This window comes from Abramis brama (genome assembly GCF_963993115.1).
Source record: "Abramis brama genome assembly, chromosome: 21".
Lineage (NCBI taxonomy): Eukaryota > Metazoa > Chordata > Actinopteri > Cypriniformes > Leuciscidae > Abramis > Abramis brama.
In genome coordinates, this window is record NC_139983.1 from 11,611,333 (window position 1) to 11,630,318 (window position 18,986).

At 38.6% G+C, this 18,986-nt stretch overlaps 3 protein-coding genes across 5 annotated transcripts in view; 2 read left to right on the top strand and 1 right to left on the bottom strand.

The window, feature by feature from the left end:
• Positions 1–3,255, top strand: part of mapkbp1 (mitogen-activated protein kinase binding protein 1) — a 55,405-nt gene extending 52,150 nt beyond the window's left edge. For both annotated transcript variants that reach the window (XM_084097148.1, XM_084097149.1), the window contains exon 30: positions 5–3,255. In XM_084097148.1, the coding sequence (XP_083953274.1) occupies positions 5–259 (255 nt within the window). In that variant the 3' untranslated portion in view covers positions 260–3,255. The remainder of the gene's footprint in view (positions 1–4) is intronic.
• Positions 2,643–13,477, bottom strand: jmjd7 (jumonji domain containing 7). 2 transcript variants are annotated; one of them, XM_084097156.1, is made up of 9 exons: positions 13,434–13,477; positions 13,200–13,266; positions 12,270–12,423; positions 11,920–12,173; positions 11,760–11,816; positions 11,079–11,174; positions 10,884–10,960; positions 10,569–10,728; positions 2,643–3,491 (listed from the first exon to the last, which is right to left on the bottom strand). In XM_084097156.1, exons 2-9 carry the CDS (start codon positions 13,246–13,248, stop codon positions 3,403–3,405), a joined length of 936 nt encoding a protein of 311 aa, XP_083953282.1. In that variant the 5' UTR covers positions 13,249–13,266; positions 13,434–13,477; the 3' UTR covers positions 2,643–3,402. The 2 variants fall into 2 exon arrangements, with proteins under 2 accessions (XP_083953282.1, XP_083953281.1); XM_084097155.1 differs by having other exon boundaries at positions 13,200–13,460.
• Positions 13,478–14,536: 1,059 nt separating this feature from the next.
• Positions 14,537–18,714, top strand: tbpl2 (TATA box binding protein like 2; the record flags this gene model as incomplete). The annotated part of the gene is made up of 6 exons (XM_084097157.1): positions 14,537–14,607; positions 14,900–14,987; positions 17,890–17,981; positions 18,136–18,303; positions 18,422–18,516; positions 18,622–18,714. The coding sequence occupies 6 exons, from the start codon at positions 14,537–14,539 to the stop codon at positions 18,696–18,698; spliced, it is 591 nt and encodes a 196-aa protein (XP_083953283.1). The 3' UTR covers positions 18,699–18,714.
• Between the last annotated feature and the right edge of the window lie 272 nt (positions 18,715–18,986).

Here is an 18,986-nt window from a genome sequence, read left to right on the forward strand (position 1 = left end):
GTAGCTAAGCAACTCCACCAACTCCAGTGAGGAGCAGCAGGAAATGACACATGTGCTGGCCGAAGCATTTCAGGCAATGAGAGATGAGCTGAATTGCCTGCCACCATGCACTCCTTCGAGACAGCCTAGCACTTGCACAGTGCCCATGCTGGCTAACAGTAATGCAACATTGGGTGACGACAGGACACTAGCCCTTCTAGAGCAGTACTCCAAATTGCTGCTCAGTGCTGTAGAGAAGAGGATGGACAATAAAATCTGACTACTCTGTGTGCTGTGGCTGCAACAGGATACCAAGCCATGAAGACTGCACAGCAGACTGTTTTAGATAGTGAGGAGCTTTTAATAAAGAGATTGAGAAGAAATGCCACTATCCTACCTCCCTATTTAGCATGCTACTATGGCAGCAACACACCCCTGATTTTTCTCACCTCTTTGTGCCCTGCTACTAAAAATGTATCCGGATATTTTAGCCATGGTAACTTTTGAAAGACCTACATGTAATCAAGGAGAGTAATTGAATACATGGTTTGTTGACTACATGGTACAGTAATTTGGTCACTGTCTTAAAGACAAATTAGCAGTTTTATATGGATACAATATTCTGTATATAACTGAAACAGTTACAGAGAAAATTAACTGTTGTTGTTCAGAGGAATCTCTGGCAAGCATTATGTATTTGAACATTGTATTTGATATTTTAAAAACAATTCTCAATGCAGGGACCGGTATCCCTGGAAGTCTTAGCAATGGAGATTTGTCACCCTTTTACCTTTTATTATGGAATGATTTTTATACTGTATTTTGTGTTTGTGCTTATACTCTAAAGTTGAATTGGGATCGTATTTATTCTCATGTGATAGGTCAATGAGTCGCACAGAGACTCTTCAATGTGTGTTTGTTGTACAGTGTCAATGTCCTGATACCCAGCAGGGCCAGTTGGGTGCCAGAGGAAAAATTTGGGTAAATTTGAAGGATGATTTTGTATTATTTGCAGGACTTTTTTGTACTTGAAGGGTCACTTTCTCATGGATACGGGTGCCTTAATCTTGACCAGCAATTTGTTTTAAGGAATAAATCCGGCATTTGTAATTCAAGCAGGTTATATATCAAAATGATCAGTGATATTTGTATGTTGTCCACCCCTAATTGCAAATATTAACAGAAACAAAACTGCCATAAAAGCACTGAACTGAATTGACCATTCTGGTGACACTGATGGAGATGCAATAGCCAAGTAGATAGAAAAAGCTTCTTGAACCTTTGTGCACAAATTATGAGAAATGTTTTGAAAATATCCTTGTCCTGAAACGAAATGCATTTTTACATATTGTTTTCTGGTGATGACTTCTTAAAGGTATTTTTTATTGTCATGTGATGTGCTCTCATTTCCCCAAGAGATAAACAAAACAGTCACTCTGCAATCCACGATCCTTCGCTAACTAGGTTGAGGTGTTGCCTCTCTGACCTCTGCTAGAAACAGTTCTTCTTTTCCATAATATTTATTGTACATTAGGGCACTTTTTTGTTTTTAAGCTTATGGCTCTTTTCCACCGAGCGGTACAGTACAGTACAGTACAGTACGATTCGGGATGGTAAACCCTGATCCGGCTTGAGTTTCCACCGCCAACAGTACCCTTACTTGATAGGCGTTGTGTATGCTGTAAAGTAGTGATCGTCATCATTCTCGCACGAAGAATAAAGCGACACAGTAAACAACAATGGTGGATATACAGCAGATCTTGTTCTTGCTTCTCACATTTTGTTGAAACGGTATTGTGTTTCAACTGTATATTAAAAAATGGTACCTCTTGAGTTGTCATTCCCCTTGTAGCAAGCGCAAGCGCAAGCGCCAATTCTCTGTCAACTAATCAACGTTTTGCAGGGAGTCTAGCTCCAACCTTTAGGTACCGGACTACTGTGCTAAGATTCGGTATTTTGGTACCATTCCCAACTTCTGACAATCGAAACGGAAATAATTGCATACCGTACCGCTCGGTGGAAACAAGCCATTAATTCAAATGAAGGCATTGTAATGTTAAGTGTACTGTAACTTCTATAGATGGACCTGCACATATTTTATTGTGTCCAGCTTTTCTACTGATACAAATCGCACCAAAGCTAGGTGCACACTGTACGATTTTGGGGTTCTAAAAAATTGAATGTATGATAAATTAGCATGACATGCTCTTTGTGAATGAAATGTCAGAATGTGACACGATTAATAATGTAAACACCCAGCCAATGCCATTAGTCGTGACCAAAGATGCAAATCATACAGCATGACATAAGATACAGGTGATGTCACAGTCACCATTGCCTTTTATCCAGGATTTTACTGGGGTCATTTTGTACAGTCTGACGAAAAAAAAAAAAAATTGCACAGTGTACACCCAGCTTAAGTTAACGCTGCAACTAGTTCAGTACAGCTACAACTTTCCTGGTGTCTGAGATGCATAAATTCTATTTATTGACTTGTTGCTTAGTTCCACCTCTGTCACATTCTTTTGAGGATTGTGGGTACAAATGTATTAACAACGAAAGAGGCATATTGTGCAATTACAACAATGCAAATTTTTACTCATAGTAGCCCAAAAAAACTGATATACACCCTATTTCACCAATGGCAGATTGCACTGACAGTCTTGTAGTAAAATAGATTTATTAAGACCCATTTGGTATGCAACAAATGCTCTCATTTGCTATCTCATAAAAAGTGCTGTGGCTTTAAGAGAGAGTAAAAATGCATGAGATAAAAATGATATATAACGTAAGCCCAAACAGACTTGATTTAGCTAAGTAGAGGGCTTCAGTGATGTAGCAGAAGTGAAAACCGTACAGTAGGACTGCATCAGTAACAAAAGCACTATGTGAGAATCAGCATGAATACACTACATATGCATGAAGAACAGCAGAATTTAGGGTTGGCTTGCTCCCTGAACTAGAATGCATGGTTGTACGCTTGACCTGCTCCTCATGAATAATCATGCAAACCATCAGCTTTCAGCGCTATCTCTGTGGTGACTAGCTCTGCTTTCATGTAACGTATGGCCAATTGATCAAGACGTAGTTTAGGATTACAGATGGACCCATAGTTTCTAAGAAACTTATTTCTTTTTGGAAACTTGTGACTTTGTCTTACCTTTTGCTCCAAACCGAAGTCAAGTGTTTCTATTCTCAGTGTTTATACAGTCTATCATCTGAAATCTCTTTCTCAGAGAAGTCAAACAAATAAAACTGTATTTATTACATGGTAAACTGCATTGTTTATTGCAATATTTATTCCATATCACTAAAAAAAATCATGAAGTCTTTGAATCTTCACATGTAAAGCCACCAGTTGTTGATAATCAAATATATTAACCAAATCTTCACCTTTGAACAGGATATATTATGTAATAAGTCTCATAGTGATCCCACAGCGTTTGTCAGGGACTCCACCAGCTGGAAGTAATTGTACTTGATATCAAATTCCATGTCATACCAGAAATTCACTGCCAAGACAAAAAGAACATGTTAAACATCATTATTAATCATGATTATTTACATTATTGACCATAAGAGCACAGAACAGAATATGCAAGGAGGGATGCACCAAAGTTTTGGCTAACGAAAATAGTTTTGTTGGAGGGCCAAAATCAGTGACCGAAAAAGACATTTAATCAGTGCTTCTCCTATGGGATGTTTCGACTGTATTCATGCATCTATTTTATACACACAAAGTGGATAAGCTACAACAGTTAAACATTTCAGATGTGTGGACAATAGCTCTGGATTGACAATATTAATTTCTCGGTTTTAATCGGTAATGATATGGTTTCTTAAATCTAAAATCTGTTCCCTTTCAAGTTGGAACTTTGACACGGCGTCATGGGTTGTCAGTGGTGTCTGAACATGGCAATCTTTATGGCTGATGGCAGTCCATGACGTCACAAGCAGAGCACCTGCGAAAACTTTTGTCTTATGGAGCCGTTTGTTTTGAGCACATGGACAAAAAATGTCAGGCGGAAGCAAGAGTTTTCAGCAGTGTGTTCCTCTGTGTAGACGTTTCCTTACACCTGTGGACTAGGGTTGGGCATCGTTTGAATTTTAACGATTCCGATTCTTATCGATTCTAATTTTGATTCCAATAAGGTAAAAAAAACCATATATAATTCACATTTATTCTAAGTCTAATTGCAAAACACTTCATTGTAGCTGAATACAATGAACAAAAATCAACAGACTAAAGAACATTTACACAAGGAACTTTAGCCTATGTTGTAAAAATACCATAGCAAAAACAACAAGCCTAACTAATATAAATATCAAGCATTATTAAAGACAAGTAAACATTCAGTAAATAAAAAATAACAAATAAACTAATTAAAAGCAAATCACACAAATAAATACAACTGAACAAAGATACGATTGAAATAAACTGTACAAGGTACAAAAACTATAATCAAATGTTAAATAACACTGCACTATATAAATAAAATAAACATTACAAATATACACTGAACAAAATTATAAACGCAACACTTTCGTTTTTGCCCCCATTTTTCATGAGCTGAACTCAAAGATCTAAGACCTTTTTCTATGTGCACAAAAGGTCCATTTCTCTCAAATATTGTTCACAAATCTGTCTAAATCTGTGTTAGTGAGCACTTCTCCTTTGCCAAGATAATCCATCCACCTCACAGGTGTGGCATATCAAGATGCTGATTAGACAGCATGATTATTGCACAGGTGTGCCTTAGGCTAAAAGGCCACTCTAAAATGTGCAGTTTTACTGTATGGGGGGGGTCTGAAAACCAGTCAGTATCTGGTGTGACCATCATTTGCCTCACGCAGTGCAACACATCTCCTTTGCATAAAGTTGATCAGGTTGTTGATCGTGGCCTGTGGAATGTTGGTTCACTCCTCTTCAATGGCTGTGCGAAGTTGCTGGATATTGGAAGGACCTGGAACACGCTGTCGTATACGCCGATCCAGAGCATCCCAAACATGCTCAATGGGTGACATGTACGGTGAGTATGCTGGCCATGCAAGAACTGGGATGTTTTCAGCTTCCAGGAATTGTGTACAGATCCTTGCAACATGGGGCCGTGCATTATCATGCTGCAACATGAGGCGATGGTCGTGGATGAATGGCACAACAATGGGCCTCAGGATCTCATCACGGTATTTCTGTGCATTCAAAATGCCATCAATAAACTGCACCTGTGTTCGTTGTCCATAACAAACGCCTGCCCATACCATAACCCCACCGCCACCATAGGCCACTCAATCCACAACGTTGACATCAGCAAACCGCTCATCCACACAACGCCATACACGCTGTTTGCCATCTGCCCTGTACAGTGAAAACCGGGATTCATCCATGAAGAGAACACCTCTCCAAAGTGCCAGACGCCATCGAATTTGCCCACTCAAGTCGGTTACAATGACGAACTGCAGTCAGGTCGAGACCCCTATGAGGATGACGAGCATGCAGATGAGCTTCCCTGAGACAATTTCTGACAGTTTGTACAGAAATTCTTTGGTTATGCAAACCAGTTGTTGCAGCAGCTGTCCGAGTGGCTGGTCTCAGACGATCTTGGAGGTGAAGATGCTGGATGTGGAGGTCCTGGGAAGTTGTGGTTACACGTGGTCTGCGGTTGTGAGACCGGTTGGATGTACTGCCAAATTCTCTGAAATGCCTTTGGAGATGGCTTATGGTAGAGAAATGAACATTCAATTCACGGGCAATAGCTCTGGTGGACATTCCTTCAGTCAGCATGCCAATTGCACGCTCCCTTAAAACTTGCGACATCTGTGGCATTGTGCTGTGTGATAAAACTGCACATTAAGGAACACCTGTGCAATAATCATGCTGTCTAATCAGCATCTTGATATGCCACACTTGTGAAGTGGATGGATTATCTCGGCAAAGGAGAAGTGCTCACTAACGCAGATTTAGACAGATTTGTGAACAATATTTGAGAGAAATAGGCCTTTTGAGTACATGGAAAAAGTCTTAGATCTTTGAGTTCAGCTCATGAAAAATAGGGGCAAAAACAAAAGTGTTGTGTTTATAATTTTGTTCAGTGTATTTACAAAAGTTATTCAGTCAAGAATAGCGAGTGAATTTTCTCTTTATCTTTTGTTGTTTGATTAACGTTTTTATAGAAACAACAGCAGGAATATTAGGCTGCTGTCACTTTAAGAGCTGCACGGATCCAATATACAGTTATGCGTTTTCTTTGTCAACTCTTTACGTTAACTAAAGACACAACCAACTGTGTTTAGAGAATATTTTGACATTTCTGTGTATTTGTCCATTCAAGTGCAAAAAGACACGGAAGAGAACTCAGTTCAGTATTGCGAATTATTCAGTATGAGAGGCGGCTTTCTGTGTGCATGTTTTGTATTGGTGTGCAGCACAAAAAACTAGTCTTATTGCACTTGAATAGTTTAAAATTACATTAAAATCACTTTTTCTGTGATGAGCCAGATGTGTTCACTGTGACAAGTTTGCGGTAAGGAAACTCCGATTGTGATGGTCTAGTCAACCCTGCAGATGCTGAGGCAGTGCAGCGGCTACACTCATAGTGTTGAGCTGGCCGAGGAATCGGGGAAGCATTAACTATTTCCCGATCTCCTCAGGATAGTTCAAGCAATCTGCTTGATTTAGTGCATTCTGAGGGTTCTTTCGATCAGCCATAAAGCACCTTGCTGGCATCATCTGGTTCTGAATTACTGGATGTGGTTGGAGGACCGTGCAATGATGTCTCAATTGAGACTAGTCCTCCCATCAGCCCCGCATACGGGGAATTGCTGGATGTTTTGGCCCGTGCAATGCACAGGATGAGTTTGGCCTGGTTGCATGAGAAATGGGAAGTTGCTCGTAGTCATTTAGCGCATAGTCTTTCCCTTTGAACCTACCACTTCTCTCTGATCTTCACATTGATGCGAAGTCATGGAAGAAACCATACTCGGCTTGCGTTTTTCCCTTCCAACATTTGAGTTATTAAAATGTGGAGGGATTGGGCAACCCCCCTTGGCAAACCCCCTTTGTGGCTCGTAGGCAAGGCGTATGCCAGGCTAGTGGTGCTTTGCACACCATGGCAGTGTTGGAAGCATACCAGGCCGACCTGCTTAAAGACTTGGACCAGGGGCATGGTTTGTCTCCTAAGGCAGTAGCGGAACTGTGCCATACCACAGACCTGGCTCTCTGGGCCACCAAGCAGAGACACCAATGGTTAAATTTCTTGGGGATTAAGGAGAAATACAAGTATTTCCTCCTGGATGCCCCAATCTCGCATTCTGGTCTCTTTGGCACCTCCATCGAGACGGTGGTGGAGAGATTCAAGGAGATTTCAAGGAGATGTATCCCCTGTAAGGTTGAGTCCAGACCCTCTGCCTCCTTTAAGCCTACTGACCCATCTCTGGGAGGTTCTTGGAGACAGGAGCAGAAGACTAGCGTGGCTGCTCGTGCCCCCCACCTTTAAATAGTAGGGGCAGAAGCAACCTCGCAGCTAAAAAGAGGAGGCAGGACCTAAGAGAGGTTATTATTAGGAAGCGCTCTGAGAGAACAGCTGATCACTAATTCAATGTTATCTCCCTCTCCCTACCCACAATTAATCTAAGCAGGATTTCTTTGGGGTGCGTGAGGCCCTTGGAGTGACGACACCAGGCTCAGTCATTGATTAATGATGAAGTGTGCATTTCTAGTAAAAACCGACCCACAATAGGATAGGTCCATAGACAGTCCTTGGAGTTAGCGCTACTGAAGCTAACTGATTAATGTATTGATCCCAGTTACATTTAATTTGCCTTGATTATGTACTGGCTCAGTATGGTGAGTAGTTGTGGAAATCCTTATGGCCCTCACCTTTTAGTTGGGGGTTATTGTTACCCGAAGATTGTTAGTCTCCTGCCAGTACGTGTAGCACCTGTCACTAATAGAGACTGAGCAGTGAAAGGAGATATAGCATCAATCCTACCCTCTAAAGGTATTGTTTGATGCAAACATTCTTTTGGCCAATTAATGGCATGTCTGGGGTCATTGGCCTCCTTTTTTTGGCCTGGTAGAAGGGCAAATTACATAAATGGACAATAACTCCCTGTTATCACCTGGGCTAAATGTGCTGCTCAGTCTCTGGGAGAGCGGTTTATTGGGTTGAGCGCAGCCTCTCGGAGGATGCTCCCCTGCTAACAGGATGCTACTGTAATGCTAAATGATTATTTATTCACATTCAATTTATTCGCATGAACTGAGTGTTACCTATCCTGCTCAATTATACCCCTATACTATACCCCTTTATAATGGGGTTCTAATGGGGTACAGGTGCCTTAAGGTTTGTTTCAAGGGGTTGAAGACTAGAACCATATGTTTATCAGTCTCTCTCACCATTCCCTAAACAAATACTGTGGGGTTAGCCCAGAGGCAGAGCATTGTGAAGAGCTGTGGCTATGGCATTCTCTTAGATCTATTTGCTCTATATGCAAACTGGTATGTGTGTGTGTGTGTGTGTGTGTGTGTGTGTGTGTGTGTGGAATACGGGTGGAAGGCAGGAAATTATGTGACTCTGGACCAGTTTCTCAAATGCCACTGAGCAATAATCATTTAGGCTGCTAACGGTAGGCTTTTTTTTTTTCTCTGGGACTAAAAATGAGGACTTCGGACAGGGAAGAATGGTGGATTGGGATAAGGACTGGTTGAAGATCTTAGCAAAGACCCCCGCCAGCTGGTCCGCACAGTCCTTCAGAACCCTGTCCAGTGAAGCCATCGGGTGCTGCAGCCTTCCTCTGATTCACAGCCCTCAGTGTGCGCTTGTCCTCTTGCTCCTCCACAATGAAGGTGTGGCTACTGTGAGCTGGTGGATATAATGTGGTGAAAGTCTGGACTTCTCTTGTCATCCAGTGCTTCTGGTTGGGATAGACCCGTATATGCCTGTACCCAGTGTCAATATCCATTTAATACTTAATGTAGCCCAGGACAGCCACAGTGTACTTCTCCAGGTCTTGGTTTTCAAAAACATCCCAGTTTGTACTTTCAAAACAATCAAGCATGTGATGAAAGGCATCTTCAGGCCATGTTTTAACAATCCTAGATGTAACAGGATATTAGGAGCATGGGCAAGTGCTCAGACTGGCCCAAGTGTGATAGTGGTTAAGCCTTGTAGACCAGTTTGACATTGGAGTAGACCCTGTCCAGTATATTTGCACATCTAGTAGCACACTTAATGTGCTGGTGGAATTTAGGGAGCACTGCTTTCAATTCTGCATGATTTAAGTCCCCTGCTATAATGTGTACAGCCTCGGGATACCTACTGTATTCGCTGCTAATGGCGTCATATAAATATCCCAGGGCCGAGCATTAGCATCAGGTGGAATATACACCGTGGTTATCATGACCACAGCACAGTAAACTCCAGAGGAAAATATATGGGCCTGCATTTAACAGTCACATACTTCAGGTCTAGGGAGCAGTGACTGTCTACAGTCTTAGTTTTAGTACACCAGCTGTTGTTAACATACACGCACAACCCCCTTCCTTTTGCCCTTACCGGATTCCCTGGTCCTGTCATAGCGATGTACTGTATGGCCTGCTAGCTCGATAGCCATGTCCGGAATAAATGAATAAAGCCAGGTCTCTATGATTTGCAAAATGCAGATGTCCTTAATGATTATGTTCATTGCTACCTGTAGTTTCAGTTTATCCATCCCTAGATCCCTAATGTTAGTTAGGGATCTAGTGTTGATTAGAAAAATACTATGAAGCGTTGGCTTATATGTGGCTTGTATGGCTTCATAGTAATTTTCTAACAAATGCTAGATCACCTTTTGAGAATGCATCAGGTATGCATCAGGTTTGCCTGAACGTCTCCTTCAGACAAAAGAGTTATGTCTCTTTCAGGCACCCTCTTATACTCGCGGGCGTTCTGCTTGTGACGTCATTGGACTACCGTCGGTCAATAAGATTGCCATGTTTGGTACAAGTATTCAAACACCGATTACACTGAGGGCGTCCCCATAGCGTAGAGATGTTTTCTGTAGATGCTTGAACAAAACTTGTTATCCAAACAAAATGTACAATTACAAAATTCAAACAATATATGTAATTTTGGCGCTCTTTAATACTGCGTGACAGATCGCTCTAGCACCTCAGTGCAAGCAGCATGTTGTGAACCGATCATCTTTTCCTTTTTACTACTAGTTCAGAAGGAATGTTGAAAGATACAGTACAACTTACTGAAATGAACCCTGTCTCAAGCAATCGCTCAATCAGTGTTTCAAGCAGGGGAAGATGTCAATAAAACAGCTTGTACAAACTGGAGTAGAAACACTTATATTATTAAAAAGTTGATATAAAACTGCCTTATGTTTAACTGTTTTACTGTTTTCATGTTTTAGCTATTTGAGTGTTGATTATTGAATAAGTTTGTTTAATTAATTGATTATTCATTTATTCCTTATTTTCGGTTTTTGGCCAAATGCATCTTAAATTTTCAGTTTTGGACCAGAATTTTCATTTCGGTGCATCCCTGCAAGTTAGCAAGTTAGTTATTGTTAGCAGTCTTGTTGGAGGTCACATCACCAACCCGCTATGCAGCCGTGAGACTGTCGCACATGGTGGAACCACAGGGAGGGCAGGTACAACATCTCTCCAGCTTTCACAGTGCAGTGCAGAGGTTTAGCCAACCTGTAGGAGGGATATCGCTCATAATCTGGGTTCAGGGGGTCAAGAGGGATCCAGGGAACCTGAAAGAGATATACAAGATATGGAAATATATTGAAGAAAATATTATTATTATTTTTTATAAATGTTATCAAATTTATTTATAACATTCATAATAATAAAGTAAATAGAAAAATATAAAATAAAATTTTAGTTTAATTTGAATAAACTTAAACACTTTGCTTGAATCTTCCTCATCCACTATTTCAAAGATGCCATCTTCTTTCTGTCTGTATGTCGCTGACTGGTAGAGCTCTATGAGGAGGAAATAAAACAATGCCAATAGACAGAGCCATGAGGCCATTTCCTAAAGCATTTAATGTTAAGCTAAGCAAGCAAAATAAAAGATTAGGATAGAGAAATAACTCCTTACCATATGGTATGAAAGGTCTATCAGTCGGAGGAAGTAAAATAAATTCTTTTTGTCCAGAGATCACGCAGTATAGATTCTCATAATGATCTTTATGCACTACAGATACAACAAAACTGTGTTCACTCACAAAAATGGGTACATAAATAAGAAGTGGTTTCTCAACCTTTTTGACTCGAAGAAGGTTACTGTGCACAACAATATTCAAAGGCTCTCCTAGATTTATTTTTTTCAAGATTCCAGAAGTTTTAAAGTTTTCTGCTCTTTTTAAACAATGAGTTTGCATGACTTTTCTAGTCATTTGTTATTTGCTGGATAAGGATTAAAAATAAGAATGTTTAAAAATATTTTTTACTCACAATTTCTACACGATATAATATTTGAAAGCATAGGCATTTTAAGATCTTATTAATTTACATGAGTTTTCTAGGTCTAGAAAACACTTTTAAAATGAGGCTAAAATTACTCGTTTAATTTTTAAAACTGAAAATACTGGTTCTTTAAAGGAAAAAGTTGAGGGGGTAAATTAAAATAAGATTTGTTGTTTTGGCAAATTTTAATGCTTGTTTGTCTTATTTTAAACTATTTAAATTATTTCATCTTGAGGCCCCTTTAGAAGGTTGAGAACCACTGGTTTAAAGTTTACAATATTTGATGTTTATGAACAAGTGAAGACAAACTCACTTGATGTGACAGCGCTTTCCTCGCCAAGCCAGAAATTTACAGCATCAGGCTTTTTTCCTGAAATTTTTTTTTCAGAATCCACATTACACATTATTTTGCCATTCTCCAACCAACTAACCATTCTCCAGGTAGAAACTGAATGTAAAATGTGTGGACATACCAAGTGCTTCACTCATCCAGGGAATGTGAGTCTTTACGTCGCCCGTCAGCTCTGGTAACTCCTCAGTCAGATTTGAGCATTGCTTCTGAACATAAAACACACCACTGCTCTTCACCTTCCCCTCTACGATATCCAGCAGAGAGGTGAAGGACATCTGACGTTCCTCTGGCATCACAAAGCGATTCCCGTTTATGGCATCTGCGTATCCATTTGGAGTGACGGCCACACTGATGACTTTGGAGCCCACTTTCTCTCTGCACAAATATGAAAGAGTTTCATAGAAACATTTTCAGGGCATAGGGTTTACACGTTAGAAGTCTCTGGCTGACCTGATCATCTGATTGGCTCACCTGAGATAAGTGGGGTTCCATTTAGACAAAGCTGGCCAATCACTGAAGGCATTGCGAATGATGCAGGGCTTATTGGGTCCAATCCAGTCACGATAAAACTGAAGTGAAGAGAGGGGCCCATCTAGGTATGGCACTGCATCATTAAGATAAAGCTCTAAGGAAGAAAATACATAACCATATCACACTGATATACAAGTCATTACAAGGCTTTCAACAAAAAAAGTATTGCTTATGTTTTGGAGTATTCTGAGTTAAAATCTAATTTGCACAAATAAAAACTTATTGTAACATTGTTTTCATAACAATTAATCCCAATTATCCTGAAATATATTGAGTGCTAGGGGGTCTGTGGAAAAGTTTAGAAAAAAGCAGTATTTATTTATTTATTTAAAAAAATAAAAATAAGATTAAACTTGGTATATAAATAAATTGAGTAAAATAAATGAAATATGACTTAAATAAATAATACATTTGATTAAAGTGTATTTTTTTATTTTTGATAAAAAGTACAGTACATGAATAAAATACATCTTACATCTGCAACTTACAAGAAGTAAAAAAACATAATGATGTAATGAAGGCTAATAGAAACTAAATTGTTTACACATTTATAATATAAAATGTTCATAGTATTGATTGGGTCTTTATACATAAAAAATATATAGCTATCTTTTACATTTTTGGATGGGGTCCTTCACATGCGAATCATCATACTTTGGGGGTCTGTGGCATCTAAAAGATTGATAAACCCTGTGTTAAAAGATATATTTTGGTGCAACAAATATTTTTGTATATATTCTGTAAATGGATACTGTGTAGATTTTCTATTGCATGTAAATTATCTATCTATCGGCATATGATTATATGGTTATATATGGTTGGTTATATATTAAATATGTTCAGATGTCAATAGACAGCCAATGAACTCACCCCGAGCTTCTTTAGGAAAATTCCTCAAGCATTCTTTAACTGCATCCATAACCCTATCCACATGTTTCTATGGAACCAATATTGACTGTTGGTTTTTCACAAGCATCCGTCAGCTTAAAGTACACATAATATACTTTCTTTTCATGCATGCCATGCAAGTATCTACACACGAAAAACTAAACATTTAACCATTAATAGTTTGAAATGATTTGTGACAGCTCATGCACAACTCGCGTTGTTAAAATGATATCATTTGTCTTCCGCTCATGCGCGTAAGTGACTGTTTACAGCGTTGTGTCTGTCTCCCTCTACTGTCCGGAGACTGCGTTGCAGGAAATAATTGGATTTTCAAGTTGTTATTATTTTCTGTTAGCGCAAAAAGCCAAAAAAATTAGTAAGTGTGTTGTTTTATTACAAAAATATTTTATTTGAGATTACTAGAAAGAACTAACTCCTCAGTTTTGATGGCATGATTTGTCACGCCTCTTGTGAGTAGCTCCACACTTGATGCCAATTAGATCACATCCACTGAGACTGGGAAACTTTACTTTATGGAAATCCGTTTTCTTCCAATGGACCATAAGGAACATGGATGAGGAAGCAGCCCTCGAAAATTACTTTGACCATACTCTTGTAAGTTGTTAAATTAAATGCTGAAATGCTTGTTTTAGGTGAGTATAATTTGTTAGCTGAAAACATATCAATATTAGCGTGATGCACATGTTCCTATTACATAAATGAAGCAATTATAAATGAGAAAATGTATAATGAAACATATGAAAGAAATACATTAATAAATACATGTGATATGTTACATAAATGAATGAACAGACAAATTATATATTGCTATGCTAGTCATACATTTAAGATGAGTAATTAATTTATTGTTTTAATAAATGTAATTTACGTGCTGAAAATATTTATCTTAGTCATTTTTTTATTTGGAATGTTGGTCCTCCCTAATAATAAAATGTCTGTTAAACTTAATTGATTGAATAGACGCCATTAATGTATTTCTCACTTCTTCTTTTTGTTCTTCTAAGGGTTCATCTGATTACATCTTTGAGGGGGATCTGGGCCTACAGGGTCCTGCTTCTCAGCTCCAGGATTCCTCTTTCCTGTCCTCTTTAACCTCTCAGGAGAAAGATCTCACTGAGGACTTGGACCTGAGCTTCTTACCTGATGAACTGAGCACTCAAGATGAGCCGCCACAGGCTGAGAATGACAGCAGGAATGAGGACAGTGGCGTTTACACCGACTGTCCACCGAGAGAGTCGACAGAGGCAGATACTGACACCAGTAATTTTGCCAAAAACACCTCACAGTTCAGTCTCCCGATGACTCCCATGACTCCTATGACCCCCATGACCCCAGTGACCGAGAGTTCAGGCATCATCCCACAATTACAGTAAGACATTACATAGGGAAAATATGAAGAGCGTGTATCCGAGATTCTTTTTAACATCTAACTTATGGCATCATATAGGCCTAGAGCTTTTTCAAGCGTTGCAGAAAAGGCTGTAAAAATATTTTGACTCCATAATTTCACCAAAACAAATGTCTGTAGTAAGTTACCTTTGCACATGTAAAGAGTGATTACTTTTGAACCACCTGCCACTGGATGCTAGATTTTAGTGAGAAATGCATCTGTTGACCAATGCCAGTCTATATTTTCCAAACCAGTTTTTGATAATACACAGGAATATTGTGTCAACAGTGAATCTTGCTTGTCCTCTGGATCTCAAATCCATTGCACTTCAAGCTCGAAATGCTGAATACAACCCAAAGGTACTTTTCTACTTAAGTTTATATGTACAACCCTGTATAGAACTGTATTAAATCATAGACAAACATTATGTAGCTTTCAGTTCCTGTAAATTCTGTCATTGTTTACTCTGTTGACATAAAGGTTGGTATATATATATAAATAAAAAATAAATACAAATAATAATATATATATACAGTGAGGAAAATAAGTATTTGAACACCCTGCTATTTTGCAAGTTCTCCCACTTAGAAATCATGGAGGGGTCTGAAATTGTCATCGTAGGTGCATGTCCACTGTGAGAGACATAATCTAAAAAAAAAAATCCAGAAATCACAATGTATGATTTTTTAACTATTTATTTGTATGATACAGCTGCAAATAAGTATTTGAACACCTGAGAAAATCAATGTTAATATTTGGTACAGTAGCCTTTGTTTGCAATTACAGAGGTCAGACGTTTCCTGTAGTTTTTCACCAGGTTTGCACACACTGCAGGAGGGATTTTGGCCCACTCCTCCACACAGATCTTCTCTAGATCAGTCAGGTTTCTGGGCTGTCGCTGAGAAACACGGAGTTTGAGCTCCCTCCAAAGATTCTCTATTGGGTTTAGGTCTGGAGACTGGCTAGGCCACGCCAGAACCTTGATATGCTTCTTACAGAGCCACTCCTTGGTTATCCTGGCTGTGTGCTTCGGGTCATTGTCATGTTGGAAGACCCAGCCTCGACCCATCTTCAATGCTCTAACTGAGGGAAGGAGGTTGTTCCCCAAAATCTCGCAATACATGGCCCCGGTCATCCTCTCCTTAATACAGTGCAGTCGCCCTGTCCTATGTGCAGAAAAACACCCCCAAAGCATGATGCTACCACCCCCATGCTTCACAGTAGGGATGGTGTTCTTGGGATGGTACTCATCATTCTTCTTCCTCCAAACACGTTTAGTGGAATTATGACCAAAAAGTTCTATTTTGGTCTCATCTGACCACATGACTTTCTCCCATGTCTCCTCTGGATCATCCAAATGGTCATTGGCAAACTTAAGACGGGCCTTGACATGTGCTGGTTTAAGCAGGGGAACCTTCCGTGCCATGCATGATTTCAAACCATGACGTCTTAGTGTATTACCAACAGTAACCTTGGAAACGGTGGTCCCAGCTCTTTTCAGGTCATTGACCAGCTCCTCCCGTGTAGTTCTGGGCTGATTTCTCACCTTTCTTAGGATCATTGAGACCCCACGAGGTGAGATCTTGCATGGAGCCCCAGTCCGAGGGAGATTGACAGTCATGTTTAGCTTCTTCCATTTTCTAATGATTGCTCCAACAGTGGACCTTTTTTCACCAAGCTGCTTGGCAATTTCCCCGTAGCCCTTTCCAGCCTTGTGGAGGTGTACAATTTTGTCTCTAGTGTCTTTGGACAGCTCTTTGGTCTTGGCCATGTTAGTAGTTGGATTCTTACTGATTGTATGGGGTGGACAGGTGTCTTTATGCAGCTAACGACCTCAAACAGGTGCATCTAATTTAGGATAATAAATGGAGTGGAGGTGGACATTTTAAAGGCAGACTAACAGGTCTTTGAGGGTCAGAATTCTAGCTGATAGACAGGTGTTCAAATACTTATTTGCAGCTGTATCATACAAATAAATAGTTAAAAAATCATATATTGTGATTTCTGGATTTTTTTTTTTAGATTATGTCTCTCACAGTGGACATGTACCTACGAGGACAATTTCAGACCCCTCCATGATTTCCAAGTGGGAGAACTTGCAAAATAGCAGGGTGTTCAAATACTTATTTTCCTCACTGTATATATAATATATATATACAGTACAGGTCAAAAGTTTGGAAACATTACGTTTTTTTATATTTTTGAAAGAAGTCTCTAATGCTTATCAAGGCTGCGTTTATTTGATCAAAAATACAGAAAAAAAACTGTAATATTGTGAAATATTATTACAACTTAAAATAATAGTTTTCTATTTGAATATACTTTAAAAAATAATTTATTCCTGTGATGCAAAGCTGAATTTTCAGCATCATTACTCCAGTCTTCAGTGTCACGTGACATCCAGTCTATCACATGATCCTTTAGAAAAATCATTCTAATATTCTGATTTATTATGAGTGTTGGAAACAGTTCTGCTGCCTAATATATTTTATGAATAAAAGGTTAAAAAGAACTGCATTTATTCAAAATAAAAAAATATTTTCTAATAATATAAATCTTCTTTACTATCACTTTTTATCAATTTAACACTTGATGACAATTAACAATTTAATCCTTGATGAATAAAAGTATTGATTTATTTCAAAAAAAGAAAGAAAAAAAATTACTGACCAGTAGTGTATATTGTTGTTACAAAAGATTTCTATTTTTAAAAAATGTGCTTCTTTTTTTCTTTTTCTTTTTTTTTTTTTTACTTTTTATTCATCAAAGTATCCTAAAAAAGTATCACAGGTTATGAAAAAATATTAAGCAGCAGAACTGTTTCCAACTTTGATAATGAATCATCATATTAGAATGATTTCTAAAGGATCATGTGATAGACTGGAGTAATGATCCTGAAAATTCAGCTTTGCATCACAGAAATAAATGATAATTTAAAGTATAATAAATTGAAAACCAATTATTTTAAATTGTAATAATATATCACAATATTACATTTTTTTTCTGTATTTTTGATCAAATAAATGCAGGCTTGATGAGCAGAAGAAACTTCTTTCAAAAACATTAAAAATAGTAATGTTTCCAAACTTTTGACCTGTACTCTATCTATCTATCTATATATATATATATATATATATATATATATATATATATATATATATATACACACACACAATTTTCATGTTTGGGTGCACAATTTCTTTATGATAAACTGTTCCAGGTATTTTCACTATCATAACTCCAAATTTTGCTTATGTATAGCGTTTTGCTGCAGTTATAATGAGGATCCGTGAACCAAGAACTACCGCTCTCATTTTCAGCTCTGGAAAAATGGTCTGCACTGGAGCCAAGAGGTATACATAATATATATATATATTCAAAACTCCTAACTATGATACATTAGGGTAGTACGGCTGTAAAACAGACAAACTTTGCTCAGAAATGGTCTCACATATCGGTGTCTTTTACCCTATATTTTCCTTTTCCTTTGTTTATCTTTCCAAGCAGTGAGGAGCAATCTCGCCTTGCTGCACGGAAATATGCCCGGGTGGTACAGAAACTCGGTTTCCCTGCCAAATTCCTTGACTTCAAAATCCAAAACATGGTTGGAAGTTGTGATGTCTGCTTTCCTATACGCTTAGAAGGCCTGGTCCTCACTCACCAGCAGTTCAGCAGGTCTGGACGGGCGTCTGTCTGTCATAAATGAGTTTGATGGTTACTGGCCCACAATATTATATGACTTGACTAGATCGTAACATCTGTCTTTAACCAGTCTACCATTTTACCCCTACAGCTATGAGCCGGAGTTGTTTCCTGGTTTGATATATCGCATGGTGAAGCCACGTATTGTGCTGCTGATTTTTGTATCTGGAAAAGTTGTTCTCACAGGTAATTCTCTAGCGCAGTCTAACTTAGTGCATTCTTAAAAACATATTTGCCGGCCATGCATTGAAATAATTTTGTAAATCTATTTTTATGTTATTATGATTTTAGGTGCGAAAGAGCGGGCAGAGATCTATGAAGCCTTTGAAAATATTTACCCCATCCTGAAAGGATTCAGGAAGCAGTAGAAGCACTGCACGTAATGTGAATATTTGTCTATGATGATGTGCTTCGTATGTGTTAGTGGTACTTCAAAGGTTTGAATGCAATATTTCAATCTAACTTTTGTTATTGCACTTTGTTTATTGTCTTTGTTTACTTTGTAATGTCTGCATTAGTGAGGGTTGCTGAGATAACAGAGCATCTTAAAACTGTAAAGAGCAAATATTTTGTTAAAATATTCAGCTTTGCCCTATGTGGACTCTCGAATGGAGACATAAAGTATCCTCTTCAGTTATGACTATGTTTTGTCCCTA